General features: G+C 43.7%; 2 protein-coding genes across 5 annotated transcripts; both read left to right on the forward strand.

The window, feature by feature from the left end:
• Nucleotides 1-45: 45 nt before the first annotated feature.
• LOC308134665 (uncharacterized protein) lies at nucleotides 46-4,534 on the forward strand (the record flags this gene model as incomplete). The annotated part of the gene is made up of 4 exons (XM_080502437.1): nucleotides 46-52; nucleotides 2,784-2,884; nucleotides 2,963-3,038; nucleotides 3,170-4,534. 4 exons carry the CDS (start codon nucleotides 46-48, stop codon nucleotides 3,970-3,972), a joined length of 987 nt encoding a protein of 328 aa, XP_080358563.1. The 3' UTR covers nucleotides 3,973-4,534.
• A 1,741-nt stretch (nucleotides 4,535-6,275) lies between these two features.
• On the forward strand, nucleotides 6,276-23,764 carry LOC308134799 (catenin delta-1-like). Of its 4 annotated transcripts, none has more exons than XM_080502603.1 (21): nucleotides 6,276-6,389; nucleotides 11,990-12,114; nucleotides 13,141-13,304; nucleotides 14,917-14,985; nucleotides 15,128-15,247; nucleotides 15,360-15,619; nucleotides 15,913-16,191; nucleotides 16,291-16,531; nucleotides 16,657-16,879; nucleotides 17,344-17,539; nucleotides 17,626-17,743; nucleotides 17,893-18,043; nucleotides 18,254-18,271; nucleotides 18,597-18,665; nucleotides 18,966-19,093; nucleotides 19,257-19,407; nucleotides 19,514-19,706; nucleotides 19,939-20,147; nucleotides 20,264-20,305; nucleotides 20,402-20,469; nucleotides 21,955-23,764. In XM_080502603.1, the coding sequence occupies exons 3-21, from the start codon at nucleotides 13,146-13,148 to the stop codon at nucleotides 21,961-21,963; spliced, it is 2,703 nt and encodes a 900-aa protein (XP_080358729.1). In that variant the 5' UTR covers nucleotides 6,276-6,389; nucleotides 11,990-12,114; nucleotides 13,141-13,145; the 3' UTR covers nucleotides 21,964-23,764. The 4 variants fall into 4 exon arrangements, with proteins under 4 accessions (XP_080358729.1, XP_080358726.1, XP_080358727.1 ...); XM_080502600.1 differs by lacking the exon at nucleotides 21,955-23,764 and adding an exon at nucleotides 20,681-21,405; XM_080502601.1 differs by lacking the exon at nucleotides 21,955-23,764 and adding an exon at nucleotides 20,681-21,405 and having other exon boundaries at nucleotides 20,405-20,469.
• Nucleotides 23,765-25,588: the final 1,824 nt, after the last annotated feature.

A 25,588-nucleotide genomic window follows, 5' to 3' on the forward strand; every position in this document is an offset into this window, starting at 1 on the left:
GAATTGTTGCATTTGTTGAACAGCAACCCACCGATTCTCTGAACCATGCACTGTGAGATTCCTTGCCCTTCTTACTCTAGTTTGACATATGCAATGTTCCAAGTATTCAACTTATAAAGTGGACACTGATTTTATTTCCATATTACACAATTGAAAGTCTTTGTTACATTGTTACAACACTCAAGCTACAACATACAAAACTCAGAGCTGATTCTCTGATTAATTCCTTCAGACATGAAGGAATTGCTCACAAAATTGAACAGAAGCAATGTAAATGTCACTGCCAAAGCACTGGAGCAGCTCTTGGGTGAACTGCAGCTCTTAAAGCTGCCATTTGTCCATCAGTCAGTGGGCATCCTGTGTGTGGAACAACGATGCTCGAGTGATCATCATAAGGAAGTCCACTGTTTTTCCAGTCAATGTCAGGAATATCCAGGCCCTACAAATGGAGACAATTTTAATTGAAATATGTAATAAAGTAACATGAAACAAGCAGTATACAAAAATGTTTCATTCTGCATACTAATAACTCCATGCTTTGAAAACAATATTATCCAAAACATTACTGAAGACGTTACCGAAGAGCCACATGCCTCCGGAGCGCGGGTTCCCTCCCCCTGCAATAGTGTTTCTAGCACCACCGTCAATGACCTGGTTATGTTTGTTAAAAAATGTTTTTGCCATAACAAGCATTTCGCAGATTAGAGTATTCAATGGACATTAAAAAAAAATCAAACAGGAGACAATTTAACTATTTTCTGCATGTAAAACATTGCATACAGTAAATGTAATTTCTTTGAAAACATTTTCACACATCATTAAAAGTTCGCCACATATGTTGCTTCATAACTTCTGGTGATTTGCAATGTGTGATTTACAGACATAAATGGCAAATACTCACCGAAGCGCCGTCACTACCGCTGGCCTCCATGGCTGATTGAAAATCCTGGGCGCTCCTGCCCAGTGTTGCACTTGTCACGTGACCAACAAAGCTTCCCTTGATTGGATGTTGGGTGAATGAGACAGGTATCGATTGCATCGTCCTGATGGCACAGATATTCTGGCTGTTTTGCAGCCGAATTTTTTTTGCAGCCGAATTTTTTTTGCAGCCGAATTTTTTTTACAGCCGAATTTTTTTTTGCAGCCGAATTTTTTTTGCAGCCGAATTTTTTTTTGCAGATGAATTTTTAGACACATTGAATTTTTACACACTGAATATTTTTAGATGTTTTAGACAGCTTTTCAAATTCAAAGTCTGATTTCGATGGTGAAAAAATTCAGAGTTAGAAATTCGAATTCAGAATCTGATGGCACAGTTTTACTTCCATAAAAATGGAACATAGTGCTCACTTGTCTTTATTGCACTTCAAATTCAATGTGTAAAAAAAAAAAAATGCCATTGCCCTTTTTAGAATGAAATACATATGTTCAGAACCCTGGCGTCCGAAATCAAATATTAAGCTGAAATAAACCGATAGACAAATAAACTGAAATCGTGGCTTCCGGGTAGTTTTTTGTTCCATTAAAATAACCCTTGTACCTCACGACCTTTTTCCATGTTAACTGAGAAGGTTTCCTGCTGGGAAAGTCCCATTTCCCAGTTCACACAACAACAAAAGAGAAGCGCCATAAGGGTGTGAAGCATGTTTATTTAATTTGACTCGAGTTACTCATGAAAGTAATCTGGTTCACTTGAGTCGATCGTAAAGGCCTGACTAACGCCAGCAGTGGAGTAAAGTCGGCGAACTGAATCGTCTCAGTCTGCAGCCTTTTTTTGATGAGTCGGCTTATACCTCGCCTTGTGTCCTCAGCCCGACGGATGACTCACGGGATCAGATAATAAGAGACCGTGGACTCATTATTTCGGATTTGGTACAACATTCAGACCTGGATCCTCACCATGAGTCAAACACTGGATCAGATTCACAAGTGACTCGTAGTAACCAGAGTCCATTAAATAATCCAAGTTTTGTAAGACATCAGCAACTTCATTTCCCTTTTTGTTGATGAGGAGTTTTTTGTTGTTGTTTTGTTTGTTTTTTTCATCAGCAATAAAGCAACACTGTAGGAGGCAGCCATGTTGATTGTTTGTTATTGTCTGAATGATCGAAACTGGGGAACAAGACTTGGATTAAAACTATCCCGCAGCCACAGCCGCTTTAATAATGCAGCCTGCCTCGTCTTGCATGTTGATGGTTTGTTATATTCTGTATTTGCGTTCTGTAAATACAGTTTGATTTATACTGTATCCACAGACAGTTTGTAAATTGCTTTACCGGTACATGAAGACAAACAGCAGGAAACCAGCAACAAATGTAGAGAAAAGCTAAATTGAAATAAGATTGAGATACATTATAAGAAATGTATGAAACTGCAAAAACATAAAAGTTTAACAATCTTAAATACATGAAATGTGTCAGCCCATTCGGTTAATGTAAAAAAAACATGGGTTTTGACATGTTCCCTTATCACTGCCTTTTACAATATTTTAATTGATTAATGTTCTCATAGATTAGATAAAGGTTTTTATCTGCAGTGCTGCTATAAAAGAAAATCATTAATAGCACTGCTGGAGCTTTCAATAAAACAATTCAGTCAGATTGCTTCTTAACAACTGAAGAAGCTGATTTGTGTTTACATAACATCAATGTTAGTCAGAAATGTGGTTTCGAGGACATAAACAAACCTCTCCTCTGTTCTGAACAATGCACCCCTCCTGATTATTTTTCTCTTCTCTACTGTGGCCTGACTATTAATTATGTTTTTTTCCCCCCATCTTGCAGTTGTTATTAAGTCTCCAGTGGCCCAGAAAGCTGTTGTGGAAGCTGCTTCCATTACTCTGCAATCAGACAGTAATATCTCCCCTGCAGTCACGCAAGTGCAGGTTCGTACAGTGATGTGTATGTGCAGTTATTGTTTTATTATGGGGTTTTTCTTACGCTTATCTGCTATTATTTTCCAGTGTTCGAAAGAGGAGACCCTCGACGTTATCCTGATCAAAGACGAAGATGACGTCGGTGGATGTGAGCCAGTGGATGGTGAGAAACCGTCACACACGGTGACATCGTTTTACTTCCAAAGCACACACAGCGGTATGGCCTCGACCCAGATGAGAAGCGAGTTTGACAGCGGCCCCTCACGTGTGCTTATCCTCTTCCGCCCCTCGCAGGTCAGGATGAGTTTGGAAGCCACAGTATGCAGGCCGGCGTTTCCCTTGAGACGCAGAATGTGGAGTCATCGGGTTCGTCGTGTTTGGCACACGAGGAAGACCTGAGAATCGTGAGCGTTCACGGGAGAGGAGACGGCCCTCTAAGAGACCAGGTCGACACCCTCTTCTCCGCGTCTGAGCTTGAGGCGTTCACCTCGCTGTCCGACCACAGCGTCCCCCACGACACCCTCCTGAGTTTCGCCACGGGCGCCAACGACAGGGCGCCGATGAGCGCCATGCAGGACAACAGCGTGGCGTCGGGTAGAAACAGCCGCCTCGAACTGACTCACGCCACGCAGATGTCTTCCGCGGCGCTGAAATCGACGATCGCGGGCGCCGAGGGCCAGGCGGGGCACCCCAGTCACGTCGGCGGTCAGTTCGGCCCGCAGCAGGGCGTCTACCCCCACGGCGTCAACAAGTCGCTGGACTGCAGCTTCTGCAACGAGCGCTTCCTCACCCGCGAAGACCTGATCGTGCATCGGGCGAGTCACACCGGGGAGTCGCCCATCCCGTGCCCCATGTGCGGGAAGTCGTTCGTCAACAAGACCACACTGAGCATCCACATGCGCATCCACACGGGGGAGAAGCCGTACGCCTGCTCGCAGTGCGGGAAGCGCTTCACGCAGAACGGCAGCCTGAAGATCCACATGAGGACTCACTCCGGAGAGAAGCCGTACATATGCAACCAGTGTCCCGCCAGCTTCAACAACCCCAGCAACCTGCGCAGACACATGATCACACACAACTCCAACGGGGTCTTCTGACCATAAACCCACGAGGACATCCAGCGTGTTGATGTGGATTTCACATCATTGGGGTTTTTTTTTTTTTTTTTTTTCCCCGACTGTGCGCTCAGTGTGTGGCGGCTGACATTTCAACAGTTTGATATTTTGATTGATCTTGACAAAATGTAATCAAACGTAACCCAATTGTCCAACTCGTTCATTTGCCAAGTATTGGCAGCTGTTTCTGTTGATTACTTTTTGTTTACCCAAATCAAGAGATACCTAATGTAAGTTAGGATTGATGTAAACATATTTATTTTTAATTTTTTTTATTTTGAATGTCCCACTTTTTTCAGATCACAAAACTGTCGAAATCCAGCCAAGCATACTTGATCATTCATCTCAATGGGTGCTGCTCATACTTCAAGTCTTTATTTAACATTTGGGAAACTGACATCGGTTTTAACTTTCATGTGTGTATATGTAAATTTTCTATTGAAACAAACTACCTCTACTGGCATGTCTACAGCAGCTCCTATTATTTTTAACCTCCCAGCTTGTTTGTGACTGGGCAATAATCACTTCGTGTAGGTCCTGTTTGTAGATTTTTTTTAGTTTGGATATGCATTCATGGATTAATACAGGTGTGTTTGTACTTCTTCTAATGTCTGCTGAGTCTCATTTTGCACCTCTAGGGAGCAGCATTGTTTTTGTAGCCTGTATGTATTGAACCTCAAGTTTACTCATACTGAAACACGGCTCCGGGTGGGAGGAGGGGGAGGACAACCCCAGGGAAATTCCTTGCATTGTTCCTTTTTTCCACCCAGCCCACCCTAAATGTATTGCGAAACAAGTTTCAACTGACTATTGACAACTAAAACACAACAAAGCTCTTATAAGCGTGTGGCTGGATACTTGAATGTGCAACCCGCGCAGATTAAGAAAGTAAACATTAAAACATTCAGGATGGAGCGTAAATTGACTTTTCGAGGTGCAGTGACAGAGTGATACCAAAATAGCTGCAGTCAAACATGATTCATACAGAGTGGGACTGTTTACCAGTAGTGTGCATTGATCAAGCCCATGTGGGGGATGAGACGGTCACTGGTAGTGGTTTTTAGTGTGACAATAGTTGTCGCGTTGGTGTGGAATGCTGCTGGTGTACTTCCCCTCTGAACGCTACTTCCTCTCTGACCATTGTTCTTGGGCAATCAATGAAACATCAGTGTGTGTGTGTGTGTGTGTGTGTGTGTGTGTGTGTGTGTGTGTGTGTGTGTGTGTGTGTGTGTGTGTGTGAGAGAGAGAGATCAAGAGAGCGCAAGAAGGCAGTGACAAGGAAATAAGTGGGACAGGCCAGGAGGTGGTGGGAGGTATTTTCCTATCATGCAGCAGAGTTTAGGTCACTTATTTGCCTTTTATTCATAGTCTGCAAGTCCAGCTAGAAGAGAATGTTACTGACTAATTCAGTTTATTTAAAAGAAATACTACTACTACTACTAATACTTTTAAAATCAAGTTTAAAAAATTTAATGATTAGGTCAAATAGTGATACAATTAGTTGTCCTGGTGGAGGAAGTTTTGAGTTTATGGTTTAGTCACTATGTTACATGTTTAGAAGAAGAAGACAATTCTAAACTCAGGTAATTTAAGTTTTACAAGTGGAGTTTTACAAATGGAGCTGATGAAAAATAAGTGAAACATCAGTACATATGCTGTATTATTTGTACATTAGAAAATATGCTTTTATTTACAAAAAAAGAAAGATAACCCAGCCCAAATATAATCTAGTTATATAGACAGCAATTCTAACAAAAAAAAAAATAGGACAAAGATAAAACAAGTGCATTTTTGTAAAAGTATCTTCGGCAAAAATAAAATAGCTGAGAGTGCACAACATTCAAGACTATTAAAAGCTTTGTTGAAAAAAAAAATATATGCATTTTGGCAAGGAAATTTATTTATAGAGCACATTTCAAACACAAGGAAATTCACAGAGCTCTACAAAGAAATATAAGAAACTCATAAAAGCTTTACAAAGAAATAAAATTTGAAGAGGGTGGAATTTGTGGCTCGGTGCTTTATATTATTTGTTCCCGTGAACAAATAATAGCCAGTCCTGCTTGTTCTCTAGTAAAATCATTCTTCTTGATAGATGCGTGTTTTAATGAATGGACGCTCCATTCCTGCAGACTCGTGACACACACCTGTGTGTGGGGAGCAGGAGATGTGCGCGCGCCGTGTTTACGGTAAAAGCCGCTTGTTGATCCCGCCCCCCTCGTCTGATAGAAAACTCGGTGATGTCGCTTCGTCTTTAACGAGCTTGACCCAGAACCCGGGGAAGAGGAGGGGTAGCAGAGTGCAGAAAACACGAAGAAGAAGAAGAAAAAAAATACGGGACTATCGTGGAAAGGGAGTCGGGGCAGGTTTTTTTTTTTTTTTTTTATACCGAGAGCAAGGTGAGTGGTTTTACTTGAACGTCGGGAGTTGCTTCTTGTTTGTGTTGTCCACAGAGAAGTGTTGCACTGCAGCGTTGGCAAAGGAGTGGTCACATCATCGACAGATGAAGCAGCACGGCTAACGTTAGCTCACCGCGCTCACCCGAAAGTTAAAGTCCCAAGCTTCACCTTCATCACTCGGTCGCTTCATCTCTTTTGGAGACTCAAACGTGGCTTTGCTGGCTTTGCGCTAAAACAAGCCCGCGGTGGCTCCGAAGGCCGCTCGGCTAACCCGCTAACTCCAGTGGCTAATCTGTGTTTGCTAGGCTAACACTAGCACGGTGTTTCGGATTCGTTGGTTTCCGTGTTAACTGGTGAGCAACTTCATCAGGAGTGCCCCGATGCTGCTGATCACGGATACTGAAATGAGACTCGTAAAAGGTGCAAGACTGTAAACTTTAATGTTAAATGTCGTTCGCCAGAATAGCTGCGAATTTCTGTCGGGATTTTAAATATCCGCCGTTAAAAGGAAGTCGGTCACCACTTAAACGGCAAGCCAATGGAACCGAAACATCAGTTGTCGGCAGCGGTCTTTCAGGGCTCTGTGGGTTATTGTGATGCTAACGCAGCGAGACAGCCAAACCAGGTCAACACGGGCGACGAGCGAGCATTTGAGCCAACTGAGGTTTGATTTGATCTCCAGCGTTGTCATTTATTCGGATCGTGTCGTTATACCAGCGATTCAAACGCGTGAGTCTTTGTTCGTGAGAGTCAGTTTATATCGACGGCTTTCTGTTTTTTTTTTTTTTCCTCTCTCTCTCGCTGCTGCCCCACATTAGTGTCTTACGTTAGCAAATCAATTGTGGGTTGTTGTTTTTTTTTGTTTTTTTTGGCGAGATCCAACAGGGCAGTGCTCGCTCCTCCAGATGGTTCGTGGCCAGGAGGAGGAAGAGGAGGAGGAGAGGGTTTTTCGGAGTTCAGTCTGGCTTTAGGAGGTGACGATCCGGCGGCTTCACGGCAGCCTGGTTATAGCCTGCTCCGGCAGCTCCGTGCACGTTTTACTGTACGACGATTCGTTTCAGTCGAGGCTTTATTCACTTGAATGCTTCGACTATTCAGGCATTCAGAATTGCTGTTTCGCGAACAGTCTATATTGTGCATCAAGCGCCGTGGTCTAGTGTTGCTATTAAATCAGATTGTATTAAAAAAAAAAACGGCAATGTTTATCACGTATTGATTCTAACGAGGGAGGAAGGACAACACAATGATTTATCAACTGTCTCCCCTGACTTTTTCATCTGATCTCCTTCAGGGAATTTGTTTCTTATATTCTTCACTTGAATTTCGCTTGTTCTTCTGGCAGCTGAACTCCGGATTTAATTTTATTTGATGTTTTAGTTTGTTATCCTTTCATTTGGAAACGGCAAGGCTTTCTAAATACCGTAATAATTTATTAGTGCTGAGCTATTCAAACAGTGTTGGTGAATCAGATGTAGAGGCAAGTTGAAATAGTCTGTTTTCTGAGTTTAATAAACTCTTTGAAATTCGAACTAAAAACGTATAAATGTGCTTTACTGAATGTTTGAACTAAAAAGGAAGTAGATCTGTGTTGCTACTTTTCCCTGTGCTGTTATTTTTTTTTTGTTTGCCAGCATTTTTCTGTTTTCTTCCTTATTTCATTTCTCTGTAGTTACTGAGTATGTATCTTTCAGGATGCATCTCTGCTTGACCTAGTTAGAGATGCAGTTAATGTCTTGATTTTCGCATCTTCTGTCAGGCGCTGGCAGTTTTTTCAGACTGCGCTCTTATCACGCCACCGGCTTTCCCTGTTGAAAAGCCTCCAGAGATCCCGGAGTACCTGAAGGCAGTCGTAAGCCTTTTTCAGTTGTTTGACAAGGTTTACACATGGAGCTGTTTGACGTGTTTGATGCCGTCTTGGAGTGGCGGTGGTCCTCTGTTAGCAGTTGATTTCACAGCCTGTGATTTGTTAGTTTGTCAGTCTGAACCTGTTGGGTGGGTTCTGTGTTGGCTTGTTTTCTTTGGAAAACTTATGGGTGGGAATAACTGTCAGCCTGAATATAACACAACCAAACCAGCTCGTCCTTGTAAACACAGGTTACATGTAGGCACATGTTGTGGTGTAGTTTACTGGCATTGCTGTAAACTCTGTCCTGGTTTATGTTTACACAATACTCGAGCACCACAGGTATTACCTGCTGTGGGTTCTGAGCGCTTACAGGTGCCAAGGCATTAATAACACCACATGTCGGCTTTTTTTATTTTTTTTTATTACTGTTTATCTCCAAGTCACTGTTTGATTGTTGATGCATGCTCCCAACAGAGACTCCTTTTGTGTCTGCTGTCTGAAAGGTGAGCAGGTTAATCCACAAAGGGTCTAGTGTGTCTGTGTGCGCACATCACGTGTGTATGTGTTAGGGGGTAAGTGGATTAGTGGAGTAAAGCTTCAATCCCATTAGAAGGCGTGCACATCTTAAACCAGCACCGGTGGCTTTGCGCGGACGATCAGCAAATTACAGTGTCTGTCACCTGAAGATGTGCGAACAGATGTGCATTTTTACTTCAGTGGGAGTTTTTGCTGCTGGCAGCAGGTGTGGACTTCACTAACCCGAGTTTCGACAAAAGCGGCATTGTAGGTTACGTGAGCCCAGGATCACAGATGTCTTCTGACAGGGTGGACTGAGTCATGCTGACTGATGGATGTAGATATGACTTGTGGTGTGTCAGGGGTCGATCATATGCTGCTGTTGACCTCACTAGTCATTACTTGACATTTTAAACTTTTGATTTGTTCAAGGCGTTCATGACATGACCTTTTATGGAAGAACACAATTTGCTTTCCTTTTGAAGTGAGTGATTGGAAAGCTGTGCATATGATGTGTTGGTTTTGTTGTGAATGAATACCTTATTTTCTTTCTTTTTTTTGTCTTTGTGGATGTAAATTTAAATCACTTTGGCAAAAAAATGCCTCCAGCTATGTGGTCATTTTGAAATCTAAATGAGTTGCGTGTAAATGCACCACCGTGCTGTTTAACAGAGAGATCTTTTGAAAACAGAACAGCAAACAGGAGATGGGGAACAGTATTAGTAAAATAGGAAGTGGCTAGTGGTCGCATGATCATGGTATTGTGCATGGGGGGTTTTTACTGCGAAAGATCATAGACTGATGGTTTGTTTCCTCCATTAGGGTAGGTGGAGTATTAATGTGTATGTACTCGGGGCTCTCATGGTTTGTCCACGAGCAGTTGCGTGAAGGAAAAGGATTCATGGTAAGCCAAAGAAGCCATCAAGTCCTTTTAAAGATCTCTTGACGTTGAATTCGCAACATCCTGTTTCTCTGGAAGTGGGTGAGAGGGAGGCTGGGGAGTGGCGTGGGACAACACTGATTGATTTCATTGTTGAACGAAACTCACAGATGACTTTCAAGGCCAAAACTAACAGCTGTGAGGGAAGCAGACAGAAGTCATGTGTCTATTTGGAGCAAATTTATCTGGTTCCCCCCCCCCCCCCCCCCCCACCCCACAGAAACGCACACGAGCTCCAGCGCATGCACAAAACTGTCAAATGTGTCCAACGATGTTAGCCTTGCTGTCCGGCTCTTTTCACACTTGTGCTCTCAGTTGCACAAACTTCTCATTGTTTCGCCAACCTCCCGGACTGACAGCTGCAAATTCCCTTCTGGCTTCGGTCAAAAGGCGCACACACAATTTCACATTCCCATCTGTGTCTGCCAAGAAATGTCAATCTCAGTTTATAATTCGTCTTGTCAAATGGACAGTTGGGCTCATTAGTGAAACAAGATACCTCACAGACTGTTATGGATTATTTTGTGTGTGTGTGTGGGATAAGCTGAGGCCAATGCTGTAATGCGGTTTATAATATCAGAAGGAAGTGTGCTCAACAGAAATGATTTCTGTCTGTGCTGGTGTCACTGTGACCAGCAAGTTTGCCTTGAAATGCTCCAACAACACAAACACGGATCTCTGAATGGTGATGAGCCAGTGTCATGCTAAGGTCGTTTTACAGTGAATGAGTGGGTGGGCTGCTGCACTCAATTGACATGAGACAATGCTAGGAATGTGAGATTAGCTTTTATCTTTTATTTGGCCCTCTCTCCCTTATCTCCATCCCCCACCATACTCAAGCTCTCTTGTTAGTGCTCTCTTTCCCTCATCGTCGTCTTTGTTCAATCTGTTTGTGGCTCTCATGCTCTTGCTCCTCTGCTGTGGATAATGTGGGCCCTGACCAATCTATGACCATATATAGACGTGTGTGGGTCAGCACAGCGGTTTGTGATTTGCTCAGGTACAAGGTAATGACTCTGGTTGAGTGTGTGTGTCTGTGACATAATGTCTTCCTGTCAGCTAGCCTTATCCCACAGTCATGCACATCCTACTTTTAGTTCTTACAGATTCCTTTGTGTTGGGAAACGCGCTTTGGCCACTCCTTGTTTTCTCATCAGGCCTTCCCAGTTTACTCCCTTTCATTCCCACAGTAGGCACTCCTCAAACTTTTTTTTTTTCTTCTTCTTTTTTTTTCCTAAGGGTCAAAATCATCTTTGTGTGTTTGTCTAAGTCATGGATTTGAATTATCAAACAGGATTAGATGTGGCCCAAACCCGAATTGATACCAGTGAAATAACCACTACAGTTTCATAGTAATCTGCCCATGGTGATGATATCACCGTCTGTCTTGCTCGGTTTCCACAGCCTGACGCAAACTCAAACTGAGTCACTCATCACATCTCTTGAACTTATTACACCTTCGCCCTGTCTCTGTTTGCACTTGGTAATACTCGACCTGTCGGATATAGACACCTGTTTGCTGCTCGAACGACCAACTCTCAGAAGTGAGCATGCGCAGGTTGGCTAGACGGAGAGACGCGGATGCTCAAATTTGTTTGCCCCTCCTCTTATCTCCTCTACCTCATCCAACCGGTCATACAGGTAGATGTGTGGCAATATCTACGTTTATTCACCTTTCAAGCATAGGGTGTATCGGTTAGATAAGAGGCTCTGTCAGTGTCTCCACTGTTGAATTGTTTGGCTTTGATGCTTCTTTTTTTTAAAAGTTGGGATGAAAAGGGTTTTAAGGGAAGACGCAAAACACAGTCAAGTTGTAAGTACACGAGTTGCAGGCTTAAAGAGTTGTGCCAGAGGGGGATGAAGGTTGATTAGAGAGCGAAAAAGCTGGAAGACAAACAAAGTAAGCAAGGGTACGCTTTAGAAAGGAAAACAAGAGCCGATAAGGGAACATGTGGTTCTCTGCTATCTGGAAAAACCTCTTTCTCTCTTGTGCTGACGTTGGATGTTCCCTGGTCCTGATAGAGTGGCAGGTTGGTCAGCTTCCCACAGCTCATGGCCGCATACTGGCCCGAATGTTGAGTAAATACAGGCTGTGTCCAACGGGCTACTGTATGCTGCTGTGTCTTGCTGCGCTTCTCTGCTCTCAGAACAAATACAACTCTGTTGACACACTTATATGGTATTCTCACTATGTTGCTGTTTTTCAAGCAGAGGTGCCTTCAGTAATGGACCTTTTCCCTCCCTCTTTCCCTGCCTGTGGTCTTCTCTCCCACCCACCCCTCTATTTCTCTCCTACAGTCCTTTCCTTCTTGTTTCTGGGCTTGGTGGTTCGGTGACCTTCTCCACATGAGCAACTAGAGCTGCCCCCTTTGACCTCTGCGGGATCTCTCACCTCTTCCGCCAAACCACGCCCACAGGTGAAGGTGTGTATTTTTTTTTAGATTTTCTCTCAATGGGTTTTGAGATGATTGTCCGTAATGCGTGGGGTTAAACCAGAAAAATGGTGCATGACATTGTCCTTGGTTAAAATTTTGTGCATCGCTGTGTTCTCCTTCCAAGGTTAAAATGTTCAAAAGTCCCTCCTCACTTGCGTAATGGCATATATCGTCTTCTCTGACGTAATGTATTCATATGTAATCAAACAGACAACACTTATTCTCGTGAGCTCTGTCTACTTTTGAGGGACATTTGCACTGATGCTCTTTAATTTGTCACTTTGGGTGTGGAACTCTCTCTCTCGAGAGAGGCTCCACGTGTTCACGTGCTATTTTATTGATCTTCTTGCAGGAGGGGTTGATGTGATATTGAAAAATACAATATTGCCTTAACTACTGCGACAGCATGGATATTAATGTGCTGAAAAATTTATGGTCATTGCAGCAAGGAGGCTTTTAAAGAATCACACTCTTCCTTCTTATCGTCTCTGCTCTCCTCCTCCTCTGTTTATCTTTTATTATGTCTACTGCCGGGCCTCAACTACACAGCACTGTAGGTATGAGGTTGAGATGGCACCCGTGGGATAGTTTATATTTTTGTTCTTTCCTTCTTTCACTTGAAATCATTTCTGCTGTATTTCCAGCTGTAACACGAGTCATGAGATGGAAATAATTAGGAATGAGTGGGTCTGCCATGCTAGATTTTAGCAGACACGTCTTTGCGTTGGTGGCTACTTTAGTTTCTTCACAAAAGTCCGGACAGGGGATCAACTCCTGTGCAATCCCCGCAGTGCCAGTAGCTTTCCAAGAAGGCAATCTCGGCATCAAGTCACCAAACAAGATCAGATGGGACGAAATAATTCCTCCTATCGGCAGCAGAAATCCTGCGTCCATGTGATCTTGATTCACTGGCGTGCTTGCTCTTGTTGGACGCGGGCGGCCTGCGCTATGGTGCTCTTCTGAGGCTGTATGTGTTTGTGTAATGCCCCCCTCTCTCCCCTTGGGGCCGTGTAGTGTGTATGGAGCAGTGTGAGAGCGCAGCAGCTCTGCTGGAGTCGGTCAGGGAGCAGGAGGTGCAGTTTGAACAGCTGACCCGGGCGCTGGAGGAGGAGAGGAGGAGGGTGGGCCTCCCTGCCACCAGCCCCTCTGCCCTGGGTCGCCCACTCCCTCACATGCAGGTAACACTCCCCCGAGAACCCAAGCATCCCAATCTGTGGCCTCCCACGAGTGTCTGCCGCCTTCATCTTTCACTTCAGCACCAAGTACATGGGCCATCATTCTCTCTCGCCTTTCCATTGACTTCATGCATCAGTTTTAAACCTTTTTGCCATTCATCTATCAGTCGTTTGGCTGATTCCTACTGGCCTCCATCAGCGGTCAAACCAGCATTTGCCTGTGTACATTTCTTCGACCCTCATCAGCACACCAGTTCATGCCTGCTCTGCTTTCTCCATTCCTTGCGAGGATCATCGCATGCCTTCTGTGTCCCTCTCCGGATGCTCTCTGACACGCACGTCTACCTTTCAGCAGCCCCCGTCGTGGAATTTCAGTTATTTTCCTCCCTGTTTCAGCATGCCGCGTTACGAAATTCTGTCATTTGTTGTGCATGTGTCACACAGTCGTGTGTCCAATTGAGTTTCATCGTTTATAATGTTGTGTTTTCATTTAATGCACAGATTTTCAGTTCTTGTCTTTACTAATCAAGATTTTTTTTTAAATTTTAAACATGTTTATAATAATAATAGTAATTTGGTGGAATTTGTTCTTTCTGTCCATCAACCTTTAAACATGTGTAGTGAATACTTTTATTATGACCATGTCAAATGCTTTACTTCAAAAATGTGCCTGTTTTACCTGACTGCTCTAGTCTGCTTATAATAGCCCTACCCCATCATTCGTGCTCGTATTAAAATATTTAGTTTTTGTTGTTGCAATTTTTTCAAATCACCAGTAAGTTGGCAATTACAGCAGATCTGTTATTTTGGCAGGTTACTCTTATTTAGAGATGGACATTTTCGGATTTCAGGCAAAGAGTCTGCTACATTGTTTCTTTAGCACTTGGTGATATAGATTATATGTTTCTGCCTTGTGTCTTTACATCTTTGGAAGGCTGGAAGGAAATTTGTCTGGTTGACCTTGTGCTGAGTGTCTATGTTTTATCACTATAAATATTAGTGAAGATAGACAAGGCTGCTCTGCCAGCACAGATCCAAAGAGTTGATTGTAGATCAGTTGGCATTATAGAAAGAGACCGGCTATAGAGGAATTCTTGCCTCTCTGATTACTGTGATGAAGTCTGCACATCCGCTGCTTTTTAAATGCAGACCTGCCTCCTTGTGGACACGACATCGGTTGCAGTATGGCATGCTGATAAATCTAACTGTGTGACTGGACGATCGGACAAAGGTTTCCTGCTATCGCGCCTGATTACTGAAATTCATGACATTGCGCCACACTCTGCATTTTTAAGTGTTGTCTAGAAACTATCCAAGTTGAACAGTCAGTGATTATGCAAGACTTTTGGTGCAGGAGGAAGTGGAGTGTGAGGATGAATGGCTGCACTCCAAATGTCCTCCTCTGTGTCTGGCAGTGATTCACAGACCATAAACATGCTGAGAAGGTTTGATCGGCACTGAATGTGCTTCAGTAGCAGTAATTTCATCTGGGTTGGTTGTGAGAAAGTACATCATCCCTGGGTAACGTGACTTCAAGTGAACTTTTTTGCATTTGTTTTTTTCCCCGGCAAATGTTTGCAAGACATAAATGGAATATTGTTCCCTTTAATTCCAGAACGGGCGTTTATGTGATGCAGACATAGAGCGGCTGAAACTGACTGACTCTTATATAAACGGCACACAGGTATGCGTTTGTGAACATCCCGATACAGATGTGAAATAAATGATTTCTTTTGCATTTGTTCATTATTGGTCAGGGGTCAAACGTGTGTGTGTGTGTGTGTGTGTGTGTGTGTGTGTGTGTGTGTGTGTGTGTGTGCTTACAGTACAGAATGGTGGACCCTGCACATGGCGCTCTCGACGAGAGCTACACGCCCGAGGATGATTCCCATGAAGTGCACTCTGTCTTTTCTGAGGAAGGAACCACACGGCGGATGGATAACGGGGTCGGTCCTTATGACACATTTCTGTTGAATTGATGACTACAGACTCTATTTAAATAAAAAAAATTCCCCCAAAACAGTTTGACATGCCAGTTCTGATCTTGTTCTCCTTCAGATGAAGAAGCCGATCTCGCGCACCGTTCTGCCCTCTGACTCCATGTCCATTGATGGAGGCTTGACAATGCCCGGTATGGGCATCTACAGTGCCACGCTTGACCGGCCCTACCGGCCGCCTGGTGGTGACTACCCTACTGCCACCGTGCCGAGGAACTACCACTACGAGCCTGTGGGCGGCTACAATGACTATCGGGGAGGTCCGCCATCTGAGGCATACACCAGTCTAAGCCGGGGCTCACACATGGATGATCGATACAGGTTTGATGCGTTAACATTTGTGTATTCATATTTAAATTTGAGGCCTATGTGACTGGGGCTGTTCCAACTGGCTCTGAGCCAGGGCAGGGTAGATGATCCACTAACCTGCATTTATTGTTTCATTCATTTCATTGTTTCATTCTATGAAAAATATATAAGACGTCTGCATTCACAGCTATATAGACATTTGTCAATTTGATGTCAACGAATGGAGAACTACACCGACACATGCTGGATTGTATTTTTCTGTGGAGGGGATTACACATTTGTCATTTCCTTCCCCGTTTCTTCAGGCCGGTCGATGGCTACAGAACCCTGGACTCTGGTTATCGGGCCCCAAGCCGTCAGATGGACCCGTATGCGGCGCAGCCCCAGGTGGGCCGTGGAATGAGAGGCATGGGCTCGGCGATGGATATGCGGTATGGCCACGCCCCCTACGGTTTGGAGGACGATCAGCGTAGTGTGGGATATGATGACTACGGTATGGGGCCTCCACCTATGCACCCAGGAGGCTACGGTACCATGCCACGCCTTGGAGCAGGCCCTGGGGGTATGGACCGACGAAGGCTCAGGTAAAACCCGAAGGCACTGATCTGTATTCGGCTCATCAGCCTTGATTAATCTCTGATTTGACAAAGGACAGAAAGCAAATGTTTCTCTCCGACATGCAGGAGTTGTGAGGACACACTCGATGGGGACATGGGAGGAGTGGATCCTTACGCTTGGGGCGTTCCCATGACAATGGAGAGAGGGAGCATGGCTTCTTTGGACAGTACATTGAGAAAAGGTCCTCCCACCTCGTGGAGACAGCCGGAGCTCCCTGAGGTCATTGCCATGTTGAACTACCGCCTGGACCCAGTCAAGACGAACGCAGCCGCCTTCCTCCAGCATCTTACTTTCAAAAATGACAAGGTGAAGCCTCTCTCACCCAGCAGCAGCCAATGAGTGATATTATTCTTTCTCTTTGCGGTTTGAATAGCTTTAATGGTCAGTGTTCAGTCAATCTCATACGAGACTTGTGTTTAATGTGTCTGCAGGTCAAGTCAGAGGTGCGTCGCCTGAAGGGCATCCCGGCCTTGGTGTCACTACTGGACCACCCCAGTAAAGAAGTGCATCATTCAGCTTGTGGGGCACTAAAGAACATTTCATATGGGCGGGATCAGGACAATAAGATCGCCATCAAGAACTGCGATGGCGTGCCTGCTTTGGTCAGGCTATTGAGGAAAACTCGTGACCAGGACCTCACTGACACCATCACAGGTACCTCTGCTTGCTCCGAAATCCTGTTTTAAAATTTCTTTGTTTAAAAAATGTGAAGACAAGAATCAAACCGGGGCCTTATATTTCTTAACGGGAATCGTACTGTACCCGAAGTGGCAAGAGGAGATCAATATCCAAGGAGCACTGTCCTCACACACAAATTATGTGCAATTTAGGAGGAAGCTTTATTCACAGATAAGAAAATATTGTCGATAAACTTAAAGAAATAACATACTTTGCATGCAAAGGGGCTCAGCTCCAGCTACCCCTAATGAACAGTTGCCCCCGATTTTGTTAAACATTCAGGATTCTTTTTGTTTAAATCAATGCAAATATGCATTTGGTCATAAAAGTGGCAAATGTGCAAGTTGTTCCTCCAGTTTGATTGATTTAAAAAAAAAATTTTTTGAACCGTTGTCATGTTCCACCTTTTTGATATTAACCATATAATATCATCATCCCAGGCACCTTGTGGAACCTCTCGTCACATGATTCAGTGAAGATGGAGATTGTGGACCACGCCCTGCACGCCCTCGCCGATGAAGTGATCGTTCCACACTCGGGCTGGGAACGAGGGAGCAATGGCGGAGGAGAAGAAAGCTGCAAACCACGCCATCTGGAGTGGGAGACCGCCTTGACCAACACTGCTGGCTGCCTTAGGTATGCCAGCGATGGAAAGCAACAAAGAACTGGCTTATTTTGAGTAAGCATACAATTATGTGCTTCTTCTTTACCGCCACCAACAGGAATGTGAGTTCAGAGCGCAGCGAGGCCAGGCGAAAGCTGAGGGAGTGCTCGGGGCTGGTGGATTCACTCATGTACATCGTCCAATCACAGATCAACCGCAACGATGTGGATAATAAGGTTCAGTGGAGATACTTGTCTACAGTTGAAACATTTGATATTCAATATTTATATTGTCCTTGTGTATGAGATGAAAGCGATGACGGCTTGTATTCAGATTTTATCATTTCTTTTGATTTTTTGTTTGTTTGTTTTTTGTTTTTGTGTAGTTGGTGGAGAACAGCGTCTGCCTCCTGAGGAATCTGTCCTATCAGGTTCACCGTGAAGTCCCAGGCTGCGAGCGCTATGCAGAGACCATGCCCGTCAACCAGGGCCCGGCTCCGGCCAAAGGCGGCTGCTTCGGTTCTCGTAAAGGAAAAGGTCAGTGTCGGACCACTTCTGCAGTGCAGATGTGCACTCTGCAGGAGGTTTGCTCTTCTAAGACGGGCAGTCGCTGGTTGGTTTGAGCTTTGTGGTTGGCGGGAGCACCTGTTGCTGTTTTTCACATTCTACCAATGTGTCCCCCTGTTCCTCTCTTCTCTCCTTTCGCCTTCCCTTCTTCAATTCTTCCTTTCTCTCTGCTGTGTTTAGATGAATGGTTTTCCAAAGGTAAGATTTTTTCCTCTCGGCGTTGTCATGAACGTTATCAGGTCATCACTTATTCACTAATGCAAAACTTCACTAAAGAATGTCTAAAGAATTGTCTTCCCCCACCCCCTGCAGTACATGCGCATGATCACTTGACGTCACAAACAGCATTGCATGCTGACCTCGCTTGCTCCATTGTTTGCATGTTTGCATTTTAAGTAACAAGGTTCCGTCACGGAAGACTGAGGACATCTGAATGTGCATCTCACGAACCAAACCCAAATTCTTTCTTTTCATGACCTAACTTTTCCTGTTTTTTCTTTTCCTTTTTTTTCCCGACATGCAGGAAAGAAGGATGGAGATGACGGAAGTGGAGATCAGGTTGACATTCCAAAGAGGACAACCCCTGCAAAAGGTGTTTGTCTCTTATCATCCACCAACACGTTTAAAGATTCTTCATTTTGTGGAGGAACTGAAGCTTGATTGAGATCTTAGCATTTTCTGTTCTCAGAGGTTTATTTTATTAGTTCCCTTAGTAACTATTTACACTGGCATTATTTAGATTATTTTGTACTATTCAAGTTGAGCCTTTTAGTTCCCACTGTATCGTACTGAGCTGGTCAAAGTGTTGTAGGTTTTCATCCGTGTCCAGAGAAAATGTTGATATTCCTCCAAGTGTAACTGTAACATAACACACCTCTTGTATGGACTCCAGGTTTTGAGCTGTTGTTCCAGCCGGAGGTGGTTCGAGTTTACACCTCGCTGCTCAGAGAGAGCAAAAACCCCTCCGTGCTCGAAGCTGCTGCTGGCGCTATTCAGAACTTGTGCGCTGGCCGATGGACCGTGAGACCATTTTTATTTATTTATTTTTTTTAATTCATCATTGCCTAGCCTCAACTGTAAAAACAGTTTCTTCTGTTCAGAATTTGATCTGAATGCAGATTACTTGCACCGTGACAATCTGCGTGTCCTGAATAGTCGTATCTTCCCCGTGTGCGTTTCTCAGTATGGCCGGTACATCAGGGCCACTGTGCGTCTCGAGAAAGGCCTGCCGATGATGGCAGAGCTGCTGGCTCATGGCAATGATCGGGTGGTTCGCGCAATGTCTGGGGCATTGAGGAACCTCGCCATTGACAACCGCAACTGTGAACTGCTCGGTGAGATAACGATTACATCTTCAGACACTGTGTTTTGAGAACAGGCCTCATTCAAAGTCGGCGCATCTTGAATATATATATATATATATATATATATATCCTGCAGGTTTGCATGCAGTACCTCACCTTGTTGCCAACCTGCCTGGTGGGCAAAGTCAGTCTGGACGCACTCTGTCGGAGGAGACGGTCGTTTCTGTGCTCAGCACGCTTGCCGAGGTGCTCGGCAACAGCCTGGAGGCTGCAAAGACCCTCCGAGCCTCGCAAGGCATCGAGAGACTGGTGCTCATCAACAAAGATGGGTAAGGGCTTGTGAATAACTTGAAGTCTGGTGCTTTCACAATTTGTAGTGTTTTGCAGAAACGTACCATTTAAAAGTGCTTTTTGGAGTCTCAGAGCTCTTATTTACGATAAGGATTGTTTTATCAAAAGTTGAGCTGATACCTGAGGAGAAGCTAAACATAATTTTGAGATTGCATGTTTCCGTTCAAAAAGCATTCATCTCGCCACACTTTGTCTCCGGGTGTCCCGCAGCAAGCGTTCGGATCGTGAGGTGCGGGGGGCGGGCCAGGTGCTGCAGCTCGTCTGGGCCCACAAAGAACTGCGTCGTCCTCTGGAGAAGGACGGCTGGAAGAAGACGGACTTCATGGTCAACCTGAACCCCAGCAACGGCACCACCAATGGCCCCAGCACCCGAGCCAACGGCACCTATGAAGACAGCACCACGCCTCTACTGGACAGAGGTCGGTGTGAGGACGAGGGTTTAGAATATTTTAAAGGAGAGAAGGAAAACAAAAAAACTGACGTCTTGAGTTTTTATATTCACATCGCTTATGGCCTGTTTTTTGTTTCCTTATAGGGGAAAAGAGAGACATGATTCCACTGAACGACCTTGGCCCCGGTTAGTACATTTATCTTTGCCGCACTTTTGAACCATAAATGTAATTTTCTTGATTTAGACGTTGCGGTAAGTCTCGTATTGTCACGCTCTTGTCAGAAGCCTACTCTACACTGGACCAGAGGGAGAGGAGACACACTCTGGATGACACCACAGACACTTTACCGGTATTTAATATTCCTGTCGCACATACTGACAGCGGGCTCACGTAACAACACTAACCCTCAGCCTCCCGCACAGCTTATGAGTATTTCCTCACTGTAACCTTTTCATTTTTTAGAGCCTCACAATTACTGACTGCTTGTGTTTTCTCACACTCACTTCCTATGCATCATCTTTCTTTTTCTCTCTCTGTCTCTTTCTCTGGCCGTCTCTCAGCGAGGGGTGTATGGGGGCAGAAAGGGCTCCCTGCCTCTTCTGGACTCCTATGATGGTTAGCCCCCCCTCCCCGCCCCACTCCCCCCTCCTCCCCCTCTACTCCCCCACTGCATGTAACAGCATGGTATGTCCAACTTGACCTCTAACCCTGCATGGGGCCTATGAGCTGTGTTCCTTTGTCTCTTATAGCGTTAGACCCGCCGTGCTTCCTGCTGTACTGAAACACAGGCGGAGGTCTGTTGTTCCGATGCTTAACTTTGACACCCCGATGTGCTGTGTACATGCTGGTATAGTATGCCGCAAGGTCCTTCCTTGTGCATTGTGGTTCATGTAGTTCTGTCGGCGTGTAATCGTACTGACGATTAAGAGTTCAATTTATGAGGATAATAAACTTTTCCTTTGAACAGTCGCGTTGTCACAACATCAGAAACTTCAGCGCTGTTGTTGTGAAGTGCCATGAGTGGCAATCTGTTCTCACATTGAACTCATGGACTTCAACAAATTCAACTTAAAAAAAAACTTTATGTTTCTCTTTTAAATAAAAATTTTTAGTCCAACCAACAAAATACCTGCCTGCATTCATGTAAAGTAGTTATTCAATCCCATGGACGGTCTCTGTTGAGGGGTTGAGCTCCCTCCTCTACATTTATGTAGATTCCAGTGAGGATCTTCCAATTGTTTTACAGTCTTATGAGCCGTCCGTCACCACAGTATCCAGTGGCTCACACTGCAATGTATTTTAGTTTACCACGGACTGTGAGTTGACTTGTACACTGTATATAGTATGGAAGTGTGCATTCGAGAGGGTGTAAAAGCCTTTTCATTACTTTACGCTTACTACAGTTCTAGAGGAGAAAGGGTCATATTGTGAGTGACGAGCTTTGAAACTGTTTTTAAGTTAAGTGCAGATGATGGTTAGTTTGATGACCATCTTGTAAAGGAAGATTGAAATGAACTGAATAAGATATGACCTTTTTAATCTGGTCTAAATATCAAAATGTGTCTACGTAGATTGTATTGTATTGGTTTGCATTTGCCAAGCACTTTGTTTTTCGAACGTTAAAACTTATCCCGTAGTTCCATCCCAGTTTAACGTTGACAATATTGTTACTGGATGGTTAATGTGACGGCGCTACTGTGCAACATGCCACACTTATACCACATTCTAAGCTTCTGTGTCGCCTTCTCGTTATGTATATTTTCTCTCTATATTTTTTTAAGCCTGTCTCCTTTTGTGTGGACGATTTTAAATGGTGTGTTTCTTTGCTCTTCAGAAAAACTGATAGTTTGCATCACCCAGACGGGGCCGTCCCTGCCCTACCACTGCTACTGAGGAGAGAAGACCCACATATGCAGACTCTCTCCCTGTCGTCCCCCCCTCCCCCCATCTCTCCCCGACTCTCTTCCTCTTTTTATCCCCGCACTGATGGGATCAAAAGATTGAGGGTTGGCTTCCAAAGAAACTAGTTGTATGTGTGTGTGTGTGTGTGTGTGTGTGTGTGTGTGTGTCTGAGATACAGCACACGCGTGTTCAGACTCGTACTCGCCTACTTTTTACAAACTCATTCAACTGTAGCAAGAGAAATATGCTCCGTTTATTAATGTCTCTGTAAAGGCAATCACCTTTGTTGACAATCATTTAATTCTGGTGTTGTCATCCTGCTTGTTTTTACTTTTTCTTTTCTATTTTTTTCCATATTTTTTTTTTTTCTTGCTACCATCAACATTTCCGATAAATTGTCAAACGTGTTGCTGCCAACACCCGCATCCTGATGACTTTGTATTTAGACGTGTGTGTGTGTAGGGTATATGCTGTATATAAAAAAAAAAGATGGGATGACTGCATTAGTTTTGGCTCATTAATTTAAATTATCCCTGTGCTGGGACAGACTGATGGACCGCCCTGTAGATTGAGAATGTTGTTTATATCGGAGTTATTTTCCTGTCTATAGAGTTATTTTCTCTCGGTTTGGATGAGCACAGGTGTAGAAAGCGAGGGCAGGTGTGTATATTTGTCATACACTAAAACGTGTGTGTGAGAGAGAGTGAGTGAAAGAAATGAATATGGACCTTTCATGAGCGAATGTGTTTCTGCGTGTTTATGCACGGACCAGACCCATGAAAAATGCACGTTGATTATTCCATACTGTCTTTTTTTTTTTACATATATATAATTGTGTCCCTCCTGTGGCAAAATGTTTTTTTTTTTTTTTTTAATTGTCTTAGTTTTTATTTACCATCTGCCTCTTTTTTCTGTTCAATAATTCAATTTCATACTTTTCTTTTCTTTTTTTTTTACATTTCAAGTGGAAACATTGGTGTCTGTTGCTTTATTTGGAGGTTTCCTTTCTGGATTTAGCCTGTGGGACCATTTCACTGCTCATGGAATCCGGTACTGAGATGTGAAGCTGCGAGCAAACACTACAATATTTCAATATAAAACCGTCATCATACCGACGCGTGCTGAAACTGATACTGAAACTCTCGCCCAAGTCGTGCTACCGTTTTGTTTTGTTCTTTGACTGACAGGAGGAACTCTTTGGGATACATTATGTGCTCTTTAAGCCTGGATTTCCTTAAAAAGAAAACGTGCATTTCCATCTGTTTATTGATCCCCCATTGTACATAAAACAGGCTTCTTCTCTTAGAAGCTCCAGTGTGAACAGACCGTTCAGGTAGGGATTGTGACGTTTAATTTAATTGGGAGGTGGATATGAAGCACATTTTGGTCTATAATCCACTTTTTTTTTTTTTTAATCTTTCCTTTTGTTTCCAGTTTGTATTTTATTTTGGGATTTGTATGTGAGGGAGGGGTTGGTGTGATCATTATGCAATTTGTTCTACTTTTCAATCCAACTATTACAGCGAAGTTGTTTTCAAAGGCAAAAAGAGACCAATCATTTTTTTTTCTTGTTTTTTTTTTTTACACTTCACACACACATAGTATATTTGTACTGTTGCCTATCCATGTAAAATTACGATGTACCATTCATACCTGCCTTGGCTCTGAGAAGTTGCTTTTTTCAGTGAAGTATGTAACTGGTAATACTGTTTTTATAAATAAAGATCTTTTCTTAGACAAGCTCTGATGGTGTGTGTGATTGATGTGGATGCGTGTGGAGCGGCGACTTCAGTATCCCGTCGATAAACGTGTCTAATTAAAGGGAGCCAGAATGCACGTGTGTGTAATCTCATCCGCTCATGTCTCATCTTGACACTATGTTTGATGTTTCCGCGTTACCTTGAGTGACTTTCATCGGATTTGTTTCTTAAGAGTTAAATTATGAGCGGCTCTATTGTTCCCGTTTGTGTGGCTTGTTACAGGTTTGTCTCGGGAAGCAAATCGTATAGTCTCCGAAGCGGCTTTCCAACACGGCCTGCAGTGCGCGGTGCATTTTAGGACTTGACCGATGACAACCTGAGCTCCGCCGTTCCTCTCCGGTTTCACACGGAGCGACATGTTGACACTGAATGGCGTTACACGGCGAGAGTGTGACTTTGTCAAACACCGGAGATGCCGGAGGAACATGTGAGGATTTGTTCAGGTTGTGAAAACGTCTTTGGCAGGTTGAGGACCTGCGGTGTCGCTGTAATTCACCCCACACAAACACTCGGAAGCAGCTGCTCGGATCACGAGGGGCACCAAGTACATGTCCCGAGTGTGAAAGTTAGACATTAGAGAGGCTATGGTGTGTATGTGCTGGCCTGTGACCCGAAGTTAACCTCACATTTATTGTTTAAAAAAAAAAACAAGACAACATGGAGTCACAGCCAATCATAGACGATTTTAAGATTAACATCATTGACATCAAGACTTGATGTAATGACGAACGCACATGTACGAAGTGTGAAGTTCTTTTTAAGATCATTTGTATTTGGAGTCATGGAGATGTAACTGGTGGATCTTGTCTTACTTTTGTTTAAACCAGTGGCTTTTAGCCTCTGCAGTTCTTTACTGTTAAAACTGTGCCCAGGCCAACATGTAAAAGCTTTCCAAGCACTTCAGGAAGAATGACTGTGAATCTTATGAGATTTAAGAAGCCATCCAAACCATCTGTATTAAGTTTTCTACTGTTGAATGACCTGGAGAAACTCGGTTTGAAGAAAATCAAAATGTCAAAGGTCGGGGAGCTTTTATAAAGTCTGACAAACTCTCCAAATTAACAGTTTGATTGAAATGTTAAATGGGTCACTTAAAAAAAAAAAAAAAAAAAAAAAGTTTTTTCCTAAATGTTGATTGTATAACTAACCATAAATGACTCATCTCTTATAAGCTAACATGAATAAAACAAAACCGCTTGAAATTTGAAGTTATAATAAACCTATAATATAAAAAAGTTTTGCTGTTTGAGAGGCATTTTATTAAAACATCTGTTGGATTTGTCAAGAAAATATGTTTGAACTTTGGCCATGAAACAAATGTGAAGACATAAAGTAATTTAGCATCTGTCTGATGAGATTTATTTTTATTCTAATGTTTCCTGTCAACACATCCTGCAATGGAAAACCTGATTACATCATGAATGGAGCCTCATTTATGTTAAACATGCATTTATAGGAACGTGCAGCAGAGCTGAATATGTGGTTCGCACCCGTGAGAAACTTTCCAAATCTTCCCTGGCGATGCCAAACGGCTTTTCTTAGCATGTGGAAAAAACATAAACAACCACAACAGCCTGGCGGCTCCTCGCCGGCGTGGCCACACACTGCTGGGGGACGAATCCCGTCCTTTAACCAGCAGCCAGGCTGATCCCACAATAGGTCAGGACGGCTGGCAGGCAGCGCTGTCTTTTCCACGGTCTCTGATAAACCCTGCTATGTGAGGGCAAATACTTTTATCATAGAGGTTTGATCCAAAACTGTGTGGATACGGAACTGCCACTAAATGTCGTTGAGCTCTCTCTCTGC

The sequence above is a fragment of the Blennius ocellaris genome, assembly GCF_963422515.1.
Source record: "Blennius ocellaris genome assembly, chromosome: 9".
Classification (NCBI taxonomy): domain Eukaryota; kingdom Metazoa; phylum Chordata; class Actinopteri; order Blenniiformes; family Blenniidae; genus Blennius; species Blennius ocellaris.

What these genes read in the sequence shown, in the direction of transcription:
- LOC308134799 (XM_080502600.1), top strand. Translation starts at nt 13,146, where the DNA reads ATGGAGCAGTGTGAGAGCGCAGCAGCTCTGCTGGAGTCGGTCAGGGAG. An exon ending in CTTATATAAACGGCACACAG is followed by an intron (nt 14,986 to 15,127) that starts GTATGCGTTTGT and finishes GTGTGCTTACAG; the next exon opens with TACAGAATGGTGGACCCTGC. An exon ending in CACATGGATGATCGATACAG is followed by an intron (nt 15,620 to 15,912) that starts GTTTGATGCGTT and finishes CCGTTTCTTCAG; the next exon opens with GCCGGTCGATGGCTACAGAA.